This window comes from Amia ocellicauda, chromosome 8 (assembly GCF_036373705.1).
Source record: "Amia ocellicauda isolate fAmiCal2 chromosome 8, fAmiCal2.hap1, whole genome shotgun sequence".
Lineage (NCBI taxonomy): Eukaryota > Metazoa > Chordata > Actinopteri > Amiiformes > Amiidae > Amia > Amia ocellicauda.
This window is the reverse complement of record NC_089857.1, coordinates 4,838,568-4,858,543: the sequence shown is the minus strand read 5'-3', so window position 1 is coordinate 4,858,543 and position 19,976 is coordinate 4,838,568. Positions and strand designations below refer to the sequence as shown.

The window sequence follows — 19,976 nt, the reverse complement described above, 5'->3', positions numbered from 1 at the left end:
AGACTACATCTTTCCTACAGCAGACCAGATAATGACAAAACTGAAGCTGAGTACATTGAATTGAGTTAGTTGCAAAGGCCAGAGGTTAACGAGCCATCGATTTCCAGAAGGAGACGGCAACCGATAACTGTAAATAGTGTTTAAATCTATTGCTTAATCAAAGTAGGATAATACACATTGTACTTTTTTATGGATGAATTACCCATTTATGTTGTCAGTGAATGTATGGAAGTATTTACGCTACATGGAAAGGAGATTTGGAGGCCCCAATATTACTTGTACAGACTAGGTAGGATATTGTAGATTGTGTGTAAAAATACCAAAAGAAATACATGAAAAATAAATCACACTTAGACACCAGTTAACTAAGAAAGCCAGTAACTTTACTGATTTGTCTGCAAAATACAAATACCTTATCTTCCAGCAGGAGAAACTTTTTTTTTTCCACTACAGACAGCTGAATTAAGTCCCTTGAGATACACAGATGTGGTTTAATTTAATAACATCTTGTCTTCAAGTGGCGACAAAGTCCAGCTTATGCCGCTGTGAGCTTCTTTTATTTTCAAAACATTTGCTTCAGACGTTCCCCATTTATTTTTTTGTACAAGCTACATGTTACTACTTTTTTTTTTTTTTCTTAATGGAAACAACTCTTTCAGATTTTTTTTTTTTTTTTGTATTTTTTATTTTTTAAAAGAAAACAGCAAACCAGCTGGAGCAATCCAAGAATTCTGCAGGGATTTATATATAACAACTATCCAAATAACAACCAATGCTATGTTATTGAGCATTCCTTTATGTCATGCAATGGTATATACCTCGCATTATCTCTCAATAAACTGACCTCTATGGGTTATTTGAGGTACTGTGTGGGTCAATTTGAGGTACGAGTAAAGAATGGAACAGTGAAATGGTTCAGCAGAAGATCTGTGCAAAATCCTCAGACTGAAACACAAAACAAGAGAAAAAAACCTGGATTGCTCCATGTCTTTGGTTAAAATATATGAACAAAAGCCATTATCTAAACTTCTTGAACTTCTCTACTGATTAACACAATACTCCATCAGTCTTATTCCTGAAGTCTCAGGAGACCAGCATCCCAAAGCAGACATGACTATTTTTTTTCTGTCTTGTTTTGTTACAGAGAAAATGGCACAAGCAAGAGCAGACGACATAATGCGAGATGTTTAGACACAGCAGTCTTCAGCATGTGTGATCTAGTGGCATTTCAATTGAAAGTTTAGGGACTGACTGCTACAATGGTTGTTTTAAAAAGTGGATTTTAAGAAAACAATCTGGCATCCTGTAAATATTCTGCTGAGCATAGCGTCAATCACATCGAGTCCAGACAAATCAGGAGTTTCAGCAGTAGCAAAGTGTTAATTCATGCTTTAATCTGTACTTGTAAAACCACTGAATAAGAACCTTAAATTCAGGCAGTGCTTTTTCCATTCTGGGATAATTATGACATTTTCCATGGATTTCCTTGAACTAAGACTGAAAAAATTAAATCAATGTATATTTCTAATTGTGGAACGATCATTAATGAATACAAACAATTTAGAAACTAGAATAGCAGCAATGAAAAATGTCCCTTAAATGCCACTAGCTTTGGTTTTTCTTGAAGACTGTTGCCTAAAATCTGTCTGCAAACATGGTTGTGGAGTTTCAGTGAATTTAAAAATTAAAAATTAAAATAAAAAAGAAAAACTTTGGGGCTCTGCCCCTTAAACTTGACCACATGTACACAGTAATAACATTGTAACCTCGTATTAACTCTGCACATAGCAATACATAACACTTGGGTAACAGCAGATTCAGAAAGAGGAGTCAGGGACAGAGAGTGAGATAAGTAGCTCCATATAAAAAGTGACTTATTAAAATCAGACATTGTGCTTTTCTTTAACCAGCTTATGGAGTTTTTTTTTTCTTTTCTTTTTGTTGTCATTGCTTCAAGTCACATTGAACTGGGGATGAACAGAAACTGGCTGACTGGCATCCATTAGGGTCATGCAGTGACTGAACACTCTCTATATTGTATCTTCATCACTTACCCAATAATTGAAGATACTGTATTATGTAAGCTATACAATTCGTCACATTATTTCCTGAGTTCAAAATCTGTTGACACATAGACTTTTAATTTCCAATCTCAAAGGGGTGGTTTTATTAAATGAACACACAATTGTTACAGGTAAAAAGAGAGACACCTGAGGGCTTTGAATCTAAATATACAATGATTTGTCATAATATTTAAACTGGGACGAACCCTCATTCTCGTCTTGTTTTTCATCGCAGATGTTTAGCACTTGATCCCTTTAAAGGGAATGTATTTCAACTCAATGTTTCGGAACTAAACACATTTGACAAAAGTGTGTCCTGTCTCGAGCTTCATACCCTGGTTTTCTTTATGTGCACTTTCCCCCATAATGGATGGCTGCCACCCTGCTTCCATGATATGTCAGCATTTGCAAAGAGGTCTAATTTAAAATACAGACACGGGCAAATAACTTTAGCTGGTTATCAAGGTTAAAGTACAATATACCCCTGACTGATCCTGTTACAAATATAACAGGACAGCATAAACATCATGTGCAACTGCACATACACACCCCCACTAATAAGATAAAAACAATGTTTGCTATGACCATAATTATATATATATTTATATATATATATTAGAAAGCTATACACAAGCATGTTAATTTCACAGATTTTTTTTAAAGATTCTTAATATTATTATATATATATATAATTAGAAATACACATTTAAAAAAAAAAAAAAAAACTTCTACAAAGAGAAAACAGTTATTTGTTCAGCAAAGCATGGGGTTGTCATTATCTAGTTTCATGGCTTCGGGTAGTGCTTTCTATACAAAAAGCCCCTGTTTTTTTAATTTCTGTAGGCCTATGTTTTTTTGTAAAGATTAGCAAAGCTATCAAAAACACATTCTGGCTCTGGTTAAACTACAAAAAGCCACAAATGCTTTGCATTTTTTCATTTTTTTTATGAAAATATAAGCAAAATGTATCGTACATCTTTATTTTAAAATGAATAGGTAATGCAGACCCAGTTTGTTTCATGTAACTATAACAGCTCTTTATCTACTGTTATCTTTGTAAATAAAAGTATGGTCCACTTTGTTTGAATGCCTTTTCATCCTTGTAATATTTGAGCGCCATACTGAAGAGAATATACTAAGTTAGCCGTAGGATCTGGGTGGTCTGGACACGATTACTGCCCCCCCACCCCCTGCCCTCTCACTGGGTCTGCTATTAGAATATCTGTACATTTGTTTTAATGTTGCATAACAGCTTTCTCTTTCTGTAAATAAATTTGCAAAGTCTGGCAAATTTGAACCCCCCCCACCCCAACCCTCTATTTACATAAATACGTTGAACCTGCAACATGACATTATCTATTGTAACATACATTTTGCAAGGGAGTACTGCAATGAAGAGAAATTAGCGATAAAACCTAATCTGTACACGTTTAGTTGTACAACTCAAGTGCTAGGCTGTTATTAAAGCAATTTATGCTTTCATTTATTTATATCACTGAGGCAAGTTTAAAGTACTTTTACAAAACAGAGTACCTGACTTTTTTTGTTTCTTTGTTTTTATTATATATATTTTTTTCACACACGGCACAAATAATGCAAAGTCCCACCCGCCCCCGCCCCATGTCCCCCTCCCTCACCCTCTAAGGCCCTCTAACCACCATACCATGTTACTATGTATAGCACACACACTCTGCAAGAAGAAAATAATAATAATAATAATAATAATAATAATAATAATAATAATAATAAAAAACAAAACTCTGCTGACTCTATGGCGTTATCATGTCGCCCATCCCTCTGAGAGCCGCACTCTCTTGACGGAGGGGCTTTCCCTCTCGTCTGGGGAGGGCCTCATGAGGCCGAGGGGCGAGTGGAATTCATTCCTGTGATCCTCACGGTCGCTGCCCTCATAAGAGCTGCTGCAGCTGCTCAGGCTGTCAACGGGAGACCTCCCCGAGTCTTGGCGAGAGTGCTGGTGGGGGTACCCCGACGGCGTGGCGGTGCGGTCTCTAGGAGGAGAAACAGGTTCTGACTTGATGTTGAGGCTTTGAGTAGAAGGCAGGGAGAGATTTGTACTCTGAGATAAGTGAGTGCTAGTGCAATTTCTGTAGAAGGAAAGGAAATCCAGTTACAGAATGAGGAGCCCGAACTGTCCGCCTGTCCCGCCCCCTCACCATTCACCCTGAAGTACAGACACACACGCTAACACACTGCCTCACACTTCCAAACCGTGACAAACACAACAAAAAGTAACAACAGTTCAAATATCTTGAAGAGGTGGGTGGTGGCTGTTCCATGAAATGACCATAATGCATTGCAGTATTGTCAATCTCAATGCATGTCAAGCTATAGACTGCTGGTAAAAGTCAAAATCTATCAATTTATACTGTATTTATTATTGCACAAATATCAAGTTAAGATGCCTTTGTTGATTGTTATTTTTTACCTTTCCGACAACTAGATCATTTGATATCAAAGAACTTTATCACAAATGTAAGTTCCATGCCAGGGAAGATCACTCTTGCATGTCATGCCAACAGAAACACGTTTGATCTGTCAGAGTCTTAATGAGGTATGTAATCTGAAAAAGCTTTCCAAGACAAAGTGGTACCGGCGGTTTGGGGTTTTCAATAATCTTTTAACAAGAAAGCTCCCATTGACATTCACCATGTGCGCATGGGCTTAAAAGAATTACATTTCTGACAAATATCCTGTAATTTATCAACTAAAACTATATGAAGGCCTATATACATTATGGTAGAATAATCTAAACCAGATGACGGGCTGTGTTGCTCCCAGAAGCAAGACTCAAGTTACTTTCCAATTTCAATATGTCCTTTTCTGGTTAACCAGCCTGTCTTTCGGTGTTTTTGTTTGCCGTCGAGAACAGAAATGCTTTTGTGACAGAACGCCTTGATGTTTAGGCTGAACTCTTTCAGTTTCAACTCGTTTAGTTCATCCAAGATGCTCTTCTACTGCATATAGTGTAACTCTATACTTTAGCAGACATTGAGTGTATAAGCACAACACACACACCATAAAAAAAGAGTATAAAAAGATGGAGAAGAAAGTGACCATGAAATGAGACTTAAAAACAATTACTTGCACATATGTTCATTTCACTGTAGATGTTTTTATATAGTCAAGTTAACAAAGCAGCACATAATTGTTTCAGGCAAAAGCCAGGGACAGTAATTCATATATATATATATATATATATATATATATATATATATAGTGACTTGACTTAATTAAGTCATGCTGTTAAAATGTAACAATAAAAACTTCCTACTAATCTAATTATACTCTTCTTAACTCTTATTAACCTTCTTCAAATTGCCTGCAGTACAGTATTATTTACACGTTAAATGCACAGCTAATGTAATGCGTTTAATTTATCAAATAGCTGTACCAGGTAAGGCCTAAACTGTCTACATGGTAAACAGCGATTGATTGCCCTGACTTTGTGGCAAATGCAGAGTTGCTGAGGTGCACGTGGGTAAGGGGGTGGCTGGCACTGTGGATACTCACCCTAACTGGCTGAGGGCAGAGTGCTGCATGTTCTGCAGGTGCTGCTGCTGCCAGCCGGTCACCGAGCCCAGGTGGAGGGCGCTGGCACTGTTGAAACCCGACAGCGATGACAAGTCTGCACTGCTCAGGGAGTATTCTGCAGGGGGAAGAGAGAAACCAACAACATCAACCACGCTGTCTCAGCCACGTCCTGCCCCTCCTGAGGAATATATACACATCTACGTATATATCTATACATCTATGTATATCTATCTATCTATCTATATATATATATATATATATATATATATATATATATATATATATATATATATATATATATACACTCACCTAAAGGATTATTAGGAACACCATACTAATACTGTGTTTGACCCCCTTTCGCCTTCAGAACTGCCTTAATTCTACGTGGCATTGATTCAACAAGGTGCTGAAAGCATTCTTTAGAAATGTTGGCCCATATTGATAGGATAGCATCTTGCAGTTGATGGAGATTTGTGGGATGCACATCCAGGGCACGAAGCTCCCGTTCCACCACATCCCAAAGATGCTCTATTGGGGGTTGAGATCTGGTGACTGTGGGGGCCAGTTTAGTACAGTGAACTCATTGTCATGTTCAAGAAACCAATTTGAAATGATTCGACCTTTGTGACATGGTGCATTATCCTGCTGGAAGTAGCCATCAGAGGATGGGTACATGGTGGTCATAAAGGGATGGACATGGTCAGAAACAATGCTCAGGTAGGCCGTGGCATTTAAACGATGCCCAATTGGCACTAAGGGGCCTAAAGTGTGCCAAGAAAACATCCCCCACACCATTACACCATCACCACCAGTCTGCACAGTGGTAACAAGGCATGATGGATCCATGTTCTCATTCTGTTTACGCCATATTCTGACTCTACCATCTGAATGTCTCAACAGAAATCGAGACTCATCAGACCAGGCAACATTTTTCCAGTCCTCAACTGTCCAATTTTGGTGAGCTTGTGCAAATTGTAGCCTCTTTTTACTATTTGTAGTGGAGATGAGTGGTGCCCGGTGGGGTCTTCTGCTGTTGTAGCCCATCCGCCTCAAGGTTTTACGTGTTGTGGCTTCACAAATGCTTTGCTGCATACCTCGGTTGTAACGAGTGGTTATTTCAGTCAAAGTTGCTCTTCTATCAGCTTGAATCAGTCGGCCCATTCTCCTCTGACCTCTAGCATCAACAAGGCATTTTCGCCCCCACAGGACTGCCGCATACTGGATGTTTTTCCCTTTTCACACCATTCTTTGTAAACCCTAGAAATGGTTGTGCGTGAAAATCCCAGTAACTGAGCAGATTGTGAAATACTCAGACCGGCCCGTCTGGCACCAACAACCATGCCACGCTCAAAATTGCTTAAATCACCTTTCTTTCCCATTCAGACATTCAGTTTGGAGTTCAGGAGATTGTCTTGACCAGGACCACACCCCTAAATGCATTGAAGCAACTGCCATGTGATTGGTTGGTTAGATAATTGCATTAATGAGAAACGGAACAGGTGTTCCTAATAATCCTTTAGGTGAGTGTATATATATCTATATATATATATATATATATAATGTACACACACACACAATTCAAACAATTCATCACCATGCACAAACAAATCCCCCAGGCTTTCAAATACTGGATCAATTCAACTCGACATGAGATTTCAGCACATAGAAATAGGATAATGCCACCATCTGCTGGTGGGAGAGGGTTACTGCCCCACACTATTCAAATACAGAAACCTAAACAAAACGCTTACAAACAAGATTTTTGTATACAGGCTTAAACAGGTTAGTGGGTTCAGTAATTTCTTTCCCAACATTGTGTATATATACTTACATATCATTTGTAAAATAGGGGCTACAAATAAATAATAGAGCAAAAACACAGACCTGCTTATTTTCTGAAACTAGATTGAATATTGTTAAGTTAGTGGCCACCATTTATTATTAGACTTTTTTCCAAAGTGGTGACACTGAAATTAGCTGTAGTTCCCTTTTTAAAGCAGACAATAAGACACCTGTATGTAATTTTCTTCAATGAAAATCCTAACCCATGTGAGCCTGGAGAACACTTTAGTATATAATAATACTAATACTAATACTAATAATAATAATATATATCATCACCATCAGCCTATATTGATCCACAGCTGGATGAAGGCCTCCCCAAGATGTTTTTACCTGCTTCAATCTACAGTTGATCTTTTCCATGTCAGTTTCTCTTTTCTACAGATATATATCAGCATAACTGTCTTACTTTAAGAGATTTCAGCCAGTGTCTTATTTCTGTATTTATTACTGAATTATTATCTTTAAAATGTTGGGAATGTTGTGCTAATGCCTTAGGATATGGTGTTCTGCTCCGATTCAATCCCCTTTGCAATTTCTTGTTATAGAGGTGCTGAGGGCCACTTAATGACAGGGCCCAGTCCCCACTGATTCGATGCGTGCTGCTCCATAATTTATTAGAGGTGTACCTACCAGTACCGTAAGTTGTCGAGATGGCAGATGGGTATCCTCCCATTCCTTGACCTGGCAGGGTTGGTGTTGCTACAGAAACCACTGGGGTAGCCAATGATTGTGCAGACTGGGAGTTATTTATTCTCTGATTCTATAATGAAGAGAAAAAAAAAAAGGGAACATGATCGTCAATTAAGTGGAGAGTAAAACACATTTTGTTTTTAGGCGCTAAAAATAATCAACATGATGCAAATTCTCCAAATTAATCATTTAACATGCGGCTCTGCTGAACTCTGCCAACCCTATCATTTACAACCCTTCAGACGACGAGCCGTCGCCATAGTAACCCCTTACATCACCGTCTCCTAGGCAACAGCCCCAGTAACAAGTGAAAGGACCGCTTTATTGTGGGAGGAAGTCGACTGCATGGAAATCTGATGAAATATGCATGTCGTGCTTTTGTTTTACGTTTTGTTGCTTTTGTTAATTGGCGCTCGGAACACGGTGCTGCGATGAATGCAGGAAAACGGGAGAACAAAAAAAAGAATCTGCTCTTGATTTTTTGTTTTTTCTTTTGAGCACAGAACAGGTCCACTTGAAACGATCACTAGGTGGCGCCCCAAACCACTGGGCATGTCTTTGTCCTTAAAATGAGAAACACATGCACTCGATCATTAGACTCATATTTCGCCTTGTTGTTTGGATTCGGCTCGTACCGATTCATTCCCTCGGTTGTTACTTCGCTTTAAACCTCACAAAAAGGATGGGGATTGTGTATATGGATCTCTATAATTTGAAGTAAGCAGCAGTCCCACTTACCAATAGGAGATCAACATCCTCAGACTGATAGCATTGAGAGGGGGGGTAATAAGTTAGAATTAGTGTCAGAATGGGAGAAAGGGGAAGGTCCTACTTCTAGATTTGACATGCTACTGTGAGCACTTTGGAAGTGGATGAACTAAATGACAGTTTTCCTAGCCAGGCAGTTTGAATGAAGCTATACATTACCGCTCCTGTGTTGTTTAACGGAATTACATTAACACTGAAGTAAGAACCCCACAGAGGTCGGTTAATTGAGTAAATCTCTGCAAGCAAGGACTTTTCGGGTTTTTGATAACAAGGACGCAGCAAAGACTCACATGCTTCCGACACCTCAGTACGCTCATTATTACTAACAGTTAAGCCTGGGGATAGTGCTTCTTCTGTATTATCACCTCATTAAATTGCAATTATTGGTCTCGTAAGACATTCGTATTATACCTTCTGACACATCCAGCAGAGATGGGCTTTATTTTAGCAATTCATTACCGTTCTTATAGTTTTGGCAACTTGAACTAGTGGTGAGTTAAAAAAATTAAAAATAAAAGACAGAAGAGACAGATAGAAAGGAAGAATGAAAAGAGAAGGGCAAAAAAGCTTATAAAATAGGAGGAAATTAGAACAAATGAAGTAATACAAATAAAAATGAAAGAAAGAGAGAAAACATGCTATAATGATATTATTATTATTATTATAAGGTCTAGACCAAATCAAGACTTTGACCTACCCATGAATCTCAAATTAGAAAACTGTACTGTTTTATGTGTTAGAAAGTGGTGTCCGACAATAGAGTCCAACTTTATGATTGTCGCTTTTCAGGCAGGTCAACGATTTGATTTGGTCTAGGCCTTATTACACCTGGAATATAATCTGAGGAGGAAGTGGCTCTTACAATGGATGGCATGGTGTTCTTGGCCCCTGGTGGGATGAGGACACGGAGGTCAGGTTTGCGGTTGTTCATCCCCAGGTTCATGGGAGGCGGAGACTTAGCCTGCATGTTCTTGTTCATGCTCCCAGGTGAGACCAGCAAACCAGGAGAGTTGCGGTGATTACCGTATCCATTTCCTATCAGGGCAAAAAGAAACCAATCAAGAAAAAAAAAAAAAAGGTTACTGCACTGTATACAATGTTAGGCCCGTCCAATTTCCTGTTGGTACTTCTTATCTGCTTCGATGTTACATACATCCGATGCTAAATATAAACGTCAACGCTCATTTTAAAACATGTTGTCGTTTACCAGCTGTAGAGGCGTGATTTGTGCACCTGCCTCACAATGCCACACTGAAGTGAAAGATGTGCTTATGTCTTAAACGTAAGCAACGTCTGAGTGTACACAGAGATATATAGATGTAGGAATTCTGAAATATATATATATATTTATTGGCTTCATTTCAATCATAAATAGTGTTGCAAACATTAAACTTTAGTAAATATCAGACAAACAACACTGCATGAAAAATATATTTCCTCCTAGACTGCCCTGTGTCAAAGTCTCTGGAAAGTATTCTTTTTTTTTTGTTACTTTATGCTGAAACAAATACAATTAAAAAATACCTACATCTTATAAAGCATGGTTAAAAGTCACACTTTAATAATCAAACCAAACCTACAAAGAACTGAGGTTTGGCTGGGCTGAATGAGTGAATCCACATCAACAGGAGAACCAGACAAACAATGAGCGGGGCAGCAGCCCACGTTTGACAGCTTTGCTTCTGCCAAAAGGAAGTAAAACTCACAGTGTACATGTGCTGTGGTATGATATGGCAAGTGTCATCCAATGTGTGAAATGTTTGCTGTATATCGCAGTCTATCAGCTATCTTTAGAAAAAAGTTAAATTCTCACTGAAGCCCCGGTTGAGTCTCATATGTCCCTAGTGTGGTTTGGGTCGCAGGAGCAGGTGTTTAACGATAAGAGAGATACAGACATCCTACTTGTCCCATTTCAGTTCAAAACTCAAATGACCAGTGTGACACTGTCCACTACAATTCAAAATACAGTGAAAAGAAGCCAACTTTCCCCAAACTGCCATTGTTTCCTTTCTGTACATTTTAGCAGGCAAACTACCAGATAGAAATGATTTCAGGTCCATTTCTTAGTGATTTGTAGATGTTGCTTTATCAACACTGTTCATGTTAATATGGAAGGCCTAAATATAAATCCCCTTTGAGAATTGGAGCTAAACTATCCAAGACGAAGCCACATACACTGTCGGAATTATACCAATCTCTCATCCATATTCGGTTCTACTAACTGACAATAATTTACATTTCATCATTACCAGATCGCTGCCATGCTGTAATTAAGGCATAAGGGTGGATCTTAAGATTTAGTTTGCATTTGCTATGCAGTTACCACTGGAACATGATCAATGCTTTGTTTTTGGATAAAATAAACAAATACATATTTATATATTTTAAGTAAAAAAAAAAGTGTTTTAAATATAAGTTTATAGATTTGAAACATCTTTCTGGATATATATATAGCCCCAAGATGTTTCCACTTGCTTCAATCTACAGCTTCTAATACAATCTATATTCTAAGTCTGATATATATATATATATATATATATATATATATATATATATATATATATATATATATATATATATATATAATATAATATATATATACACACACACACACACATACATATTTATAGCATCACACTTATCTCTGCTTAAATGTACGATGAAAAGATTTAAAACCAGTGCAATTCAAACCTATCATTCTGAAATTGTGAAATCAACGGTAAGTACAACTATGTGGTTTTTCTGAGACAAAGAGTTTTTTATTCAATCTGACATGAAACACACACACTCCTGACTCTGAAAGCAAGTTTATCTCAGTCGCAACCCGAGGTGCAGAATTTCTTCAATCCTTCAAAATGCACATATCCAACATTTCGCTGCAGCCAACATCTACAATTTCTAAGGACAAAACGCAAAGTGCTATAATATGCTTCCCACTTAAAAGAGGAGCATGAATTATACGTTAGACATAAATGAATTTCCTAATCATATATTCCCTGAAAATGAAATGCAGATGTATTCCTCAGCAATTTAACTCGACATTTTTGTTTAATTTGAAGGCATGGTTATGTTTTAAAGTCATGAAGGCACAATTTGTAAAATCAGAAGAATATAGGGGATTGCTAGTGGTAAATTAAGTGAAGCTTCATAATTGCCAAAAAATATACATGTCTGCATAACTTGTGTGCTAAAGCACTCCTCGGTGCCAGCATATTCATTGGTGGAGTATTTGCTTATGCAGCTGCCTCACTCCCTATCATATGGAGTGGGCTTGAAAGTGGGTATATTTTACAGACGGGAAAACAGTTAAAGCACTCAATGAACACTGGTATTAGTAACTCATCATCAATGCAGAAGCAGACTTTAAATGTTGAAATGCCCTTAGCTGATGTGGCACATATTAGGAAAATGCTTTTGTTACTAAATACCTGTATTGCAGGTGCACCTTTCCAATATTCAAACTCACTCACTCATTTATCCCTGAATTCCCAACTGGAAGATCCATCCAGAAAACAGAACAGATATTTGGTGGATTTGGTTGCAAACAATTTTTCTAAAAACACAGTTCAGTACTCTGTGCACCGTGCCATATCTCCAGCACCACGGCCACTTTTAAAATAGACACGTTAGACAACAAGAACAAGAGAGCTATGCGGGTGTATTTTTAAACATTTACAACACATCCTATATTTATCTAGTGCAAGGAGAGGAGAGGCATGCAAAGCACATGTGGGTAAATTGTAGCACCGGCGTCAAATTTAGAAGCATCAGTTGGAACATGCGCTCCACTTCGAACCTTACGTTTGCACCTTGACTGCACACTATCAGTCAGTTTACATTTGCCCTCCCAAAGACTATCACAATCATAGCAGACTTTCCTCCGATTTTTTTAAAATACACCTGACCACATTGGACAAAACCCTGTAAAATCCGGCACTCCACTCCTCTCCTCTTTTATACTATCCTTTTTGAACTCCGCTATGCTATTATTTCCTACTAATCATTCACTCTCTTACCTGCTAGAGTAGGAGAGACTGTAGCCATGGAAACACATTGTTGCCCAGTGCTGTTAAGGAAGCCCAAATTCACTTTAATCTTGAATGTTACATCAAGAAAAATGTTCTTTGGCTGCTACATACAATGTAAAACTGCGACCTAATTTTTCAATATGCAGCGAAACATGTCAAGTGTGAAACATTTAAGACGTTCCCTTGTTATTTTAGAGGTCAATGATATAAAATGGAAAACTAAATATAAATCCCATTTCATTATATTAGTGCTGTAACTTAAAAAAAAAAAAGTCTTTATTTATTTATATTATCGGTCTTACACAACATTACTTTTCTTAGAATTGAACATGTTTCCACGGCTACTAGAGCGGCCAAGCACGCCCTGTGTCAGTATATAACAGCATATTTTATCGACATTTTGTATTTCAAGTCTAAAATATATTCCTTTGAACCCAATCAGCGACGATCTCTCGCACATATGCCACGTGGAGCTCTCAGGGAGTTTGATTCTCTAAAAAGGCAAGACAATTGTCATTTTCATCTTATCTTAAGAAAAATGTGTTTTACAAGTGGGTGGTGTGGTGGCACAATAGTTAACGCTGCCTCTCAGCTTCTGAGGCCTGCATTCGAGTCCGGCCTTGGGCGATGGCCTGTGTGGAGCTTGCATATTCTCCTGGTGGCCATGTGGGTTTTCTTAGGGTGCCCTAGTTTCCTCCAAAATCCTAAAGACATGCTGCTTAGATGAATTGTCTATTCTAAAATGCTCTGAAGTAGTGCCAGTTCTGCTCTGTGATGGACTGTCTACTGTGTACACCAGTCTCTTTCACCTTCACTTCCTGTACAATAAAGGCACTGATAGGAACCAGAATGAGGCACAACTTTCTCCGATCTGTCACAGTTTGATCATTGATTGATTATTTGTCAGTACCAGTCAGTACAGAACATTCCCTTTAATAATAGAACTGTCATTTGTGTAAATTAAGACATAAATTACAGAAGGCAACATTTATTCCAGAAAAGGCAATGCTTTTTGTTGATTTGTTATTTACTTCAAATAAAATAGTCCCTGACACCAATAAATGTGCATATGAATATTATTTGTGTAAGCCACAATTCATTGTGACCACCTGGAATCACATTTGTATTTTTATAATTAAATCTACAGTATCTACAGTGTGTATTTATGTACTCTTGCCAGGTGTGGTTAGTAATGTACATTTTCCTTTAGCTGTACAGCTTAATTTCCTTTTTTTTTCATTTGTGGTCTAACAGACTTAGCAATACTGTTCTGAAGTCACACTTATTTCTGTTGAACTTCTCAAGTCCACTAACTGTTTAACAAGGTCCATTCCTCAAATAATTATAACTGCAAAATACAGATTACATACCTAGTAAACATTCTCTTTACAATTCACAGATTGTCTTTTTCTTCACATTTTTACTCCAATGTAGTACTATCACCTTCAAACGCTAAGGTATTTATTTAATTGTATGCAAATTACAGTGCATCAATAAAGGTGTGATGATAAACATTTTTTGCAAGTATTTTTTTTTATCTTGATGCAATAGCCAAATATTGCATCCATAAAATAATTGTAGTTGTAATAATCACAGAAATGAATAATATTATAATTTAATCAGGAACATTTTATAATTGAAAAGAAGATGTTGAAATATTATGTTTTTACACTCTTTTTTTCTCATCTGTTGCTAAACAAGTAGTGAAAAAATGAAAATGTATCTTTCAGAATATAAATAGGTATTAATTTAGGGGTAAATTGTGAAATAATTAATATATTGCTTGAGTAAATATGTGAATAAGGTGATTTTACCACGAAAAACATTTGACAATCACAGAGATTCAATATCATGCTATTGCCCAGCTGTGAGGTGCCCTTGAGCAGTAAATATTTTTCACTGAACAAAAAAAACAAAAAAAAAGACCTCAAGTTGTTATCTTCTGAAAACAACACTTCAATGTGAAGCACGGTTTAATTAGCTAGAGTCAATGCTTTTGCCGCAAAATGTGGCAGCATTTCACTAATTTCATCCAAATGACAGAACAAACAATGAACAGATAATGAAAGGCTTTGGCAACTAAACCAATATATGTTACAGTGTGAGGGGTGAGTTTGTTTGTTTCAGCCGGAGGATACAAAAAAAAAAAAAAAAACAGTATTCCAACTCATTGCTGACCATGATTACGGAGTTATAAATATATTGTTTTTACAATCACAGCTGCCAACCTGCAACAAAGTTTTTCCCCCATCAAATGCTATAGAATGAAGAGAGCAGATCACTTACATGACAAAGGCTCTTACATTATAATTGTTTTCCACCAAATTAGTACACAACCTTCAGAAGCTATGGAAACTGTGTGCTTTGTAGTACTAGCTAACACATGCAGCTGTTATTATAACGTCTGACATTTAAGTAATAGCTGCACAGTTAAAAGCAATATCGCCTTACCGTTTCTATTTGGAGCCGAGTTCCAGTGGAGGCATTATAAACATAATGTCCAAGTGATATGTAAAGTATCAACAACACCATCTATAATGTTAATTGTGTTTAAAGTACAAAAATAAAGTGCACTTTGATACAGAGGATTTTATTTCAAATTTATATAACAAAAAAGTGTTACAATTAAGTTTTAGGAAATATGAACGCAGTGATTTATTTTTATATGTCCTTGGTTCTGGTGATGGCTATATCTCTGCATTCACATCACTACATTTGGCTACAAAAGGGACGAAGAAAGCGATTAAAAAAAGGACAAACAAGACATGCAGGAAAAAGGAAAAAGAGAATTCTCACATACTACATATGCAAACCTAATGCACACACTGTCCTCTCAAATAGTACTGTCTGTTTTCTGGATACAACTTTGTGGATTTTGACAAGGGGGTTTGAGTCTACTTGCACTAGAGCTGAGTCAGAATTGAACTATAATGTAGCTTAAAAATCAACACCAGGCGTTTGAATGCATTTTGTTTTGTATATAAAAAAAAAATCTGTTTTGCGAAATTTAATTTCAGTCTTGAACTCTTGCCTGAGGGAAAAATGTAGGTGGCTTTAATGCTATTACTAAGGGGAAATAAACTAATAAAACAGGTTTGGTGGGTTCACATTAGCTCTCAGTAGCTTCCTTGTCACGGAGGGACTTCGGTGTTCTGTACAATATTAAACCTGATGCTTTGATGAAGTTGCATATATCAATCAAACACTAACTTTACAGCATTGTGACAGGTCTGAGAGTTTTGCATTTTTTGGCAATACATTCTGCATTTCCCATCTTCTAATTTATAGCACTGATTGAAAAAGGTTGAGTCTGAACCGAAATGAAGTTAAACATCATAGTGAATTTTCCATTTTGCCGGAGATTTATATTTTGCAGAGCAAGAATTCAATGTGATTTTGAAGCAGCGTGTATCAGACACTTTTAGACAACCCCCAAGTCCTAAAACTACCAAAATCACTTCTTTACCGTCGAAGTAATATACTCTATCTGCTCCTCATAGGGTAGAGAAGTAGAGAACATATACTTCATTGCCTGGGTGTATGGATACTAATTAACACTTTGCAAAATCCTGAAATAAGAACAGAGCGTCTTCTGTTCCTGCATGAAGCAAGAACAACGGGCACATTTAATGGTTATTCCTCAGTATATTGCCGATGGAATGCATGACCAAAAATGCTACTTTTGTCTGGGCAGTGACACATGGCCAGACAGTTAAACCTTCTCTTGACCTTTTCCCTCCTCCACTGCGAGTGGAAGACATCTCTCTCCCAGCTGTGCACGCATATCACACTGTGCAGCATGCTCACGGGCGGTGATCACGGCTGAACAGAAATATATTTGTAATTAACTCTTTCCAAGGCAAACATCTTCAATATAAAAAGTAAAGCCCCCATGGCTTTACGAGGAACACACTCAACGTTATATACCAGTCAGGGTATATTTCGCCATCAAACTTCTGAATGTTCGTTTTTTTAACCAAGCACTTGTTTTAACTCCTTACTCAGCACTTGCCTGGCAGCTTAGACAACATTTGCTCGCCCAGGGAAGGAAATGAACATGTGATTAGTACATTCTCCAGGCTTCCTTGTTTTGTCGAATTGCCGGATGGCGTTTGAGTGGGTGGTACGCGCGTATAAAAAGTATACATTTATATATGTTACTTACCAGCACTGGTGCCTGCACCAGTTGTGAGGTCTGCACCCAGAAGGCCACCTAAGATTAAATTAGAAAAAAAACTGTTTAGGGAAAGACTTATTACTGCTCCCCCTTTTTTTTCCAGCATTCACTACATTACGGCAGGTCTAACCAAGTTATTTCAACAAATCTTTCCCCCACCTAATGACATGCCTGTGTGAGACAGAAAAAAATAATCTCTGGTCTACCCATATCCACCAGCCGTGTGTTCTAGAAATGGCTTCAGTGAGTTGATGACACCGTCCAAGAAAAATGATATATTTTTAAAGTCAGAGTCTATGTGGTTTAGGTGTTACTTTCCTTGCCAAAACTCATATTTAGTTTTGCTCCTGTAATATGAAGCAAATTGCATCAGGAAGCCAAAGATAATCACCCGGCTCATGGTGTGGGCACAAGGCAACTGACCAGAAGACAAAATAGAGCTTTTAGACAATAAAAACAAACCGACATAAGGATTAAACTAGCCACAGATATGTCACAAGAAACTCAATATATAAAGCGAAATGTTCAGGATAATGTGTTATATGAAATCTCTACCTATGCTAACTTCCTTTCGATAAAGCATTAGGCCACAAGACTGGAAGTTTGAAAGCAAAAACTAAGAAGTATTTCTATTGAGTGACTAAAGATGTTTTCTATGAGTAGCCAGAACTAATTTGGTGGGAAGAGGGGCCGTTTTTTTTTCTGGGCCACAGTTTTGGAGGAAGGCTTTAGAAATGCAATTTGGTACATGGTGTATGTTGATGAAACAGTAGGTACAGTGTTGAAGGGGCAGCTTATTAAAAATAGAGAAAATCAACAAAACTCGCTATAACGAAGGGATATTTTCTCTGTAAACTAGAGAGCCATCTAAACCAACGCAGATAAAAACATCGCTGCCGCTGCTTCAGGAAATAAAGGTTGCTGGTTTTTTAAAATGAATTTCTCTTCAAAGGTTTCTGAACATGTGCTCCAAATTAAAACAAAGTATAGAAATGAAATGGGTTTTACAAAGCGTATCTGTTTTTGCACTGAAGAAATGTTTCTGCACACAATGGCTTGATTAGCAATGAAAATCTCTGACATTTCTAATTTTATTTAGGCCTGGAAAAAAATCATGAGGTATTTCATAGCTCCCTCAATTTGAAGATGCAATTGATGCAATTCCTAATACCATGCCCAATAATACACAATAGGTTGGTTAAGGTTTATGCCAGGGTTAGACATAAGAGGGTAATGCACAGTTAACAAGACAAAATGACTAGCTAACTGAATCGGGTTTCTGATATTTTGTGCTAGAGAAGGAAAAAAAGAGGAAAAAAGCCACGCCAGTGTTATTCAAGAGCTGATCTAAACCGTACCTGCGTTGCCTGCACTGGGCGGCCGGTGCGTTACCCCAGGAGACATGCTGTTCCTCTGCAGGGAGGGGTGAGCCAGGGGCAGGAGGTTGTGGTTGCCCAGTGAACTGCCTGGGTGGCTGTAGATCAGGTTGTTGGGGTTGCTCACTGGGATGGAAACTGGCATCTCATAGTTAGAAGGGGGAACAGCCTGCAGGATGGCACAAGGGAGGAGAAAAAAGGAAACATGATAATAGGAGGAACCCAATGAGACACAGATGTGTTCCTCAGTGTTGTTCAGAAACTGAATACATTGGCTTGCTCCTCTTCCAAAAACCTGGATCTGGCTTTCTAAGGCCCAGGCAAAACTGAAATATCTTGATAACACATGATGGACTTTCCAGCAGGAATTTATTGAGGCTGAAGTCTAAAAGCTACCTTCTTGTGAACTCTCCAGTGACATGACAGCAGATTGCCCCCTTTGCCTTTTATCTGTTTCACTTTCTCAAGATCCCTTTAAGGCCAAAACACAAACTGTGGTTACCTTTTCATTTCTTTATCTGCCTCAGCACACTCGCGCTAAACCCACTCTAACACAACGCGCGCTGAGAAACCAAATTGCTACAAAGCATCTCGCTGTTCTGTATTGATATACATTTTTAGTTCAAAGAAGAAAAAAAAAAAAACTTGCGGGGATTATGAATTTAGAGACAGGCTACCCTTACATCAATTCACATATTCTCTACTTCTTCATAAATAGACTTATAAAGATGTTTAAAAAACAACCAGGTCAATTGCGTCATTATTTAAACTGCCTTAACTGTAAAAATGAGAAATGGTACTTGTTCTTAGAAGCCGTCCATTGACAAAAGTAGTTTTGTTGAACATTAATGGCTGCAACTTCTCATTAGCACAGCTGGTAGGGAATCCTCACAATACAAAATAACGGTGCCTTGCTCAAGAACATTGACCTCCACTAACATGAGCTGTTGTGTTTACGGGTTACTCGTGTACTGGCTTAACCTAAGAAAAACCTGGAAGTTGTCCCTACTCGATGTTATCTTTGGGAAGTACAAATAGCCTTCTAATTGCTGCCATGTGTCCGAGATCATGTAAATACCCATCTATAAGAACATCGAGTGGAAATACGATCTTCCCCATTTTGCACAAGGCTATGGCCAGTTCTTTCCTTTGGCTGCGTAAATATTATTTTTAAGGGGATCAGCAGGGAAGGTCTCAACACAAGTGGCTTAGCATTCATCCTTGTTTTTTTTCTGACATATCTTCTCTCTCTCTCTCTCTCTCTCTTCTCAATAGCAACCCACCAGTCGAGGTTTCTGCAGCTCTTTAATTACTGCCTGGCTAGTTCTTCCTTTATTTAACATCTTCCATTTTGGCTGCCTCGTGCACCCTCCCTCCCTCCCTCCCCGCCTGCCTGCCTGCCTGCCTGCCTGCCTGCCTGCCTGCCTGCCTGCCGCCCCTCTCTCTGTGGTTGAGTGGGAGAGAGAGGATCTTAGAT

At 38.0% G+C, this 19,976-nt stretch overlaps 1 protein-coding gene across 7 annotated transcripts in view; it reads right to left on the bottom strand.

Moving 5' to 3' along the window:
• Positions 1–361: 361 nt before the first annotated feature.
• The window catches only part of LOC136755355 (myocyte-specific enhancer factor 2C), an 82,861-nt gene continuing 63,246 nt past the window's right edge, over positions 362–19,976 (bottom strand). For 4 of the 7 annotated variants that reach the window (XM_066711873.1, XM_066711870.1, XM_066711869.1 and 1 more), the window contains 6 exons: positions 18,482–18,668; positions 17,112–17,159; positions 9,781–9,953; positions 8,091–8,220; positions 5,595–5,730; positions 362–4,168 (listed from right to left, as the gene is read on the bottom strand). In XM_066711873.1, the coding sequence (XP_066567970.1) occupies positions 3,844–4,168; positions 5,595–5,730; positions 8,091–8,220; positions 9,781–9,953; positions 17,112–17,159; positions 18,482–18,668 (999 nt within the window). In that variant the 3' untranslated portion in view covers positions 362–3,843. Of the gene's footprint in view, positions 4,169–5,590; positions 5,731–8,090; positions 8,221–9,780; positions 9,954–17,111; positions 17,160–18,481; positions 18,669–19,976 lie in introns of those variants that run through there. The other 3 variants (XM_066711875.1, XM_066711874.1, XM_066711876.1) reach the window with 2 other exon arrangements.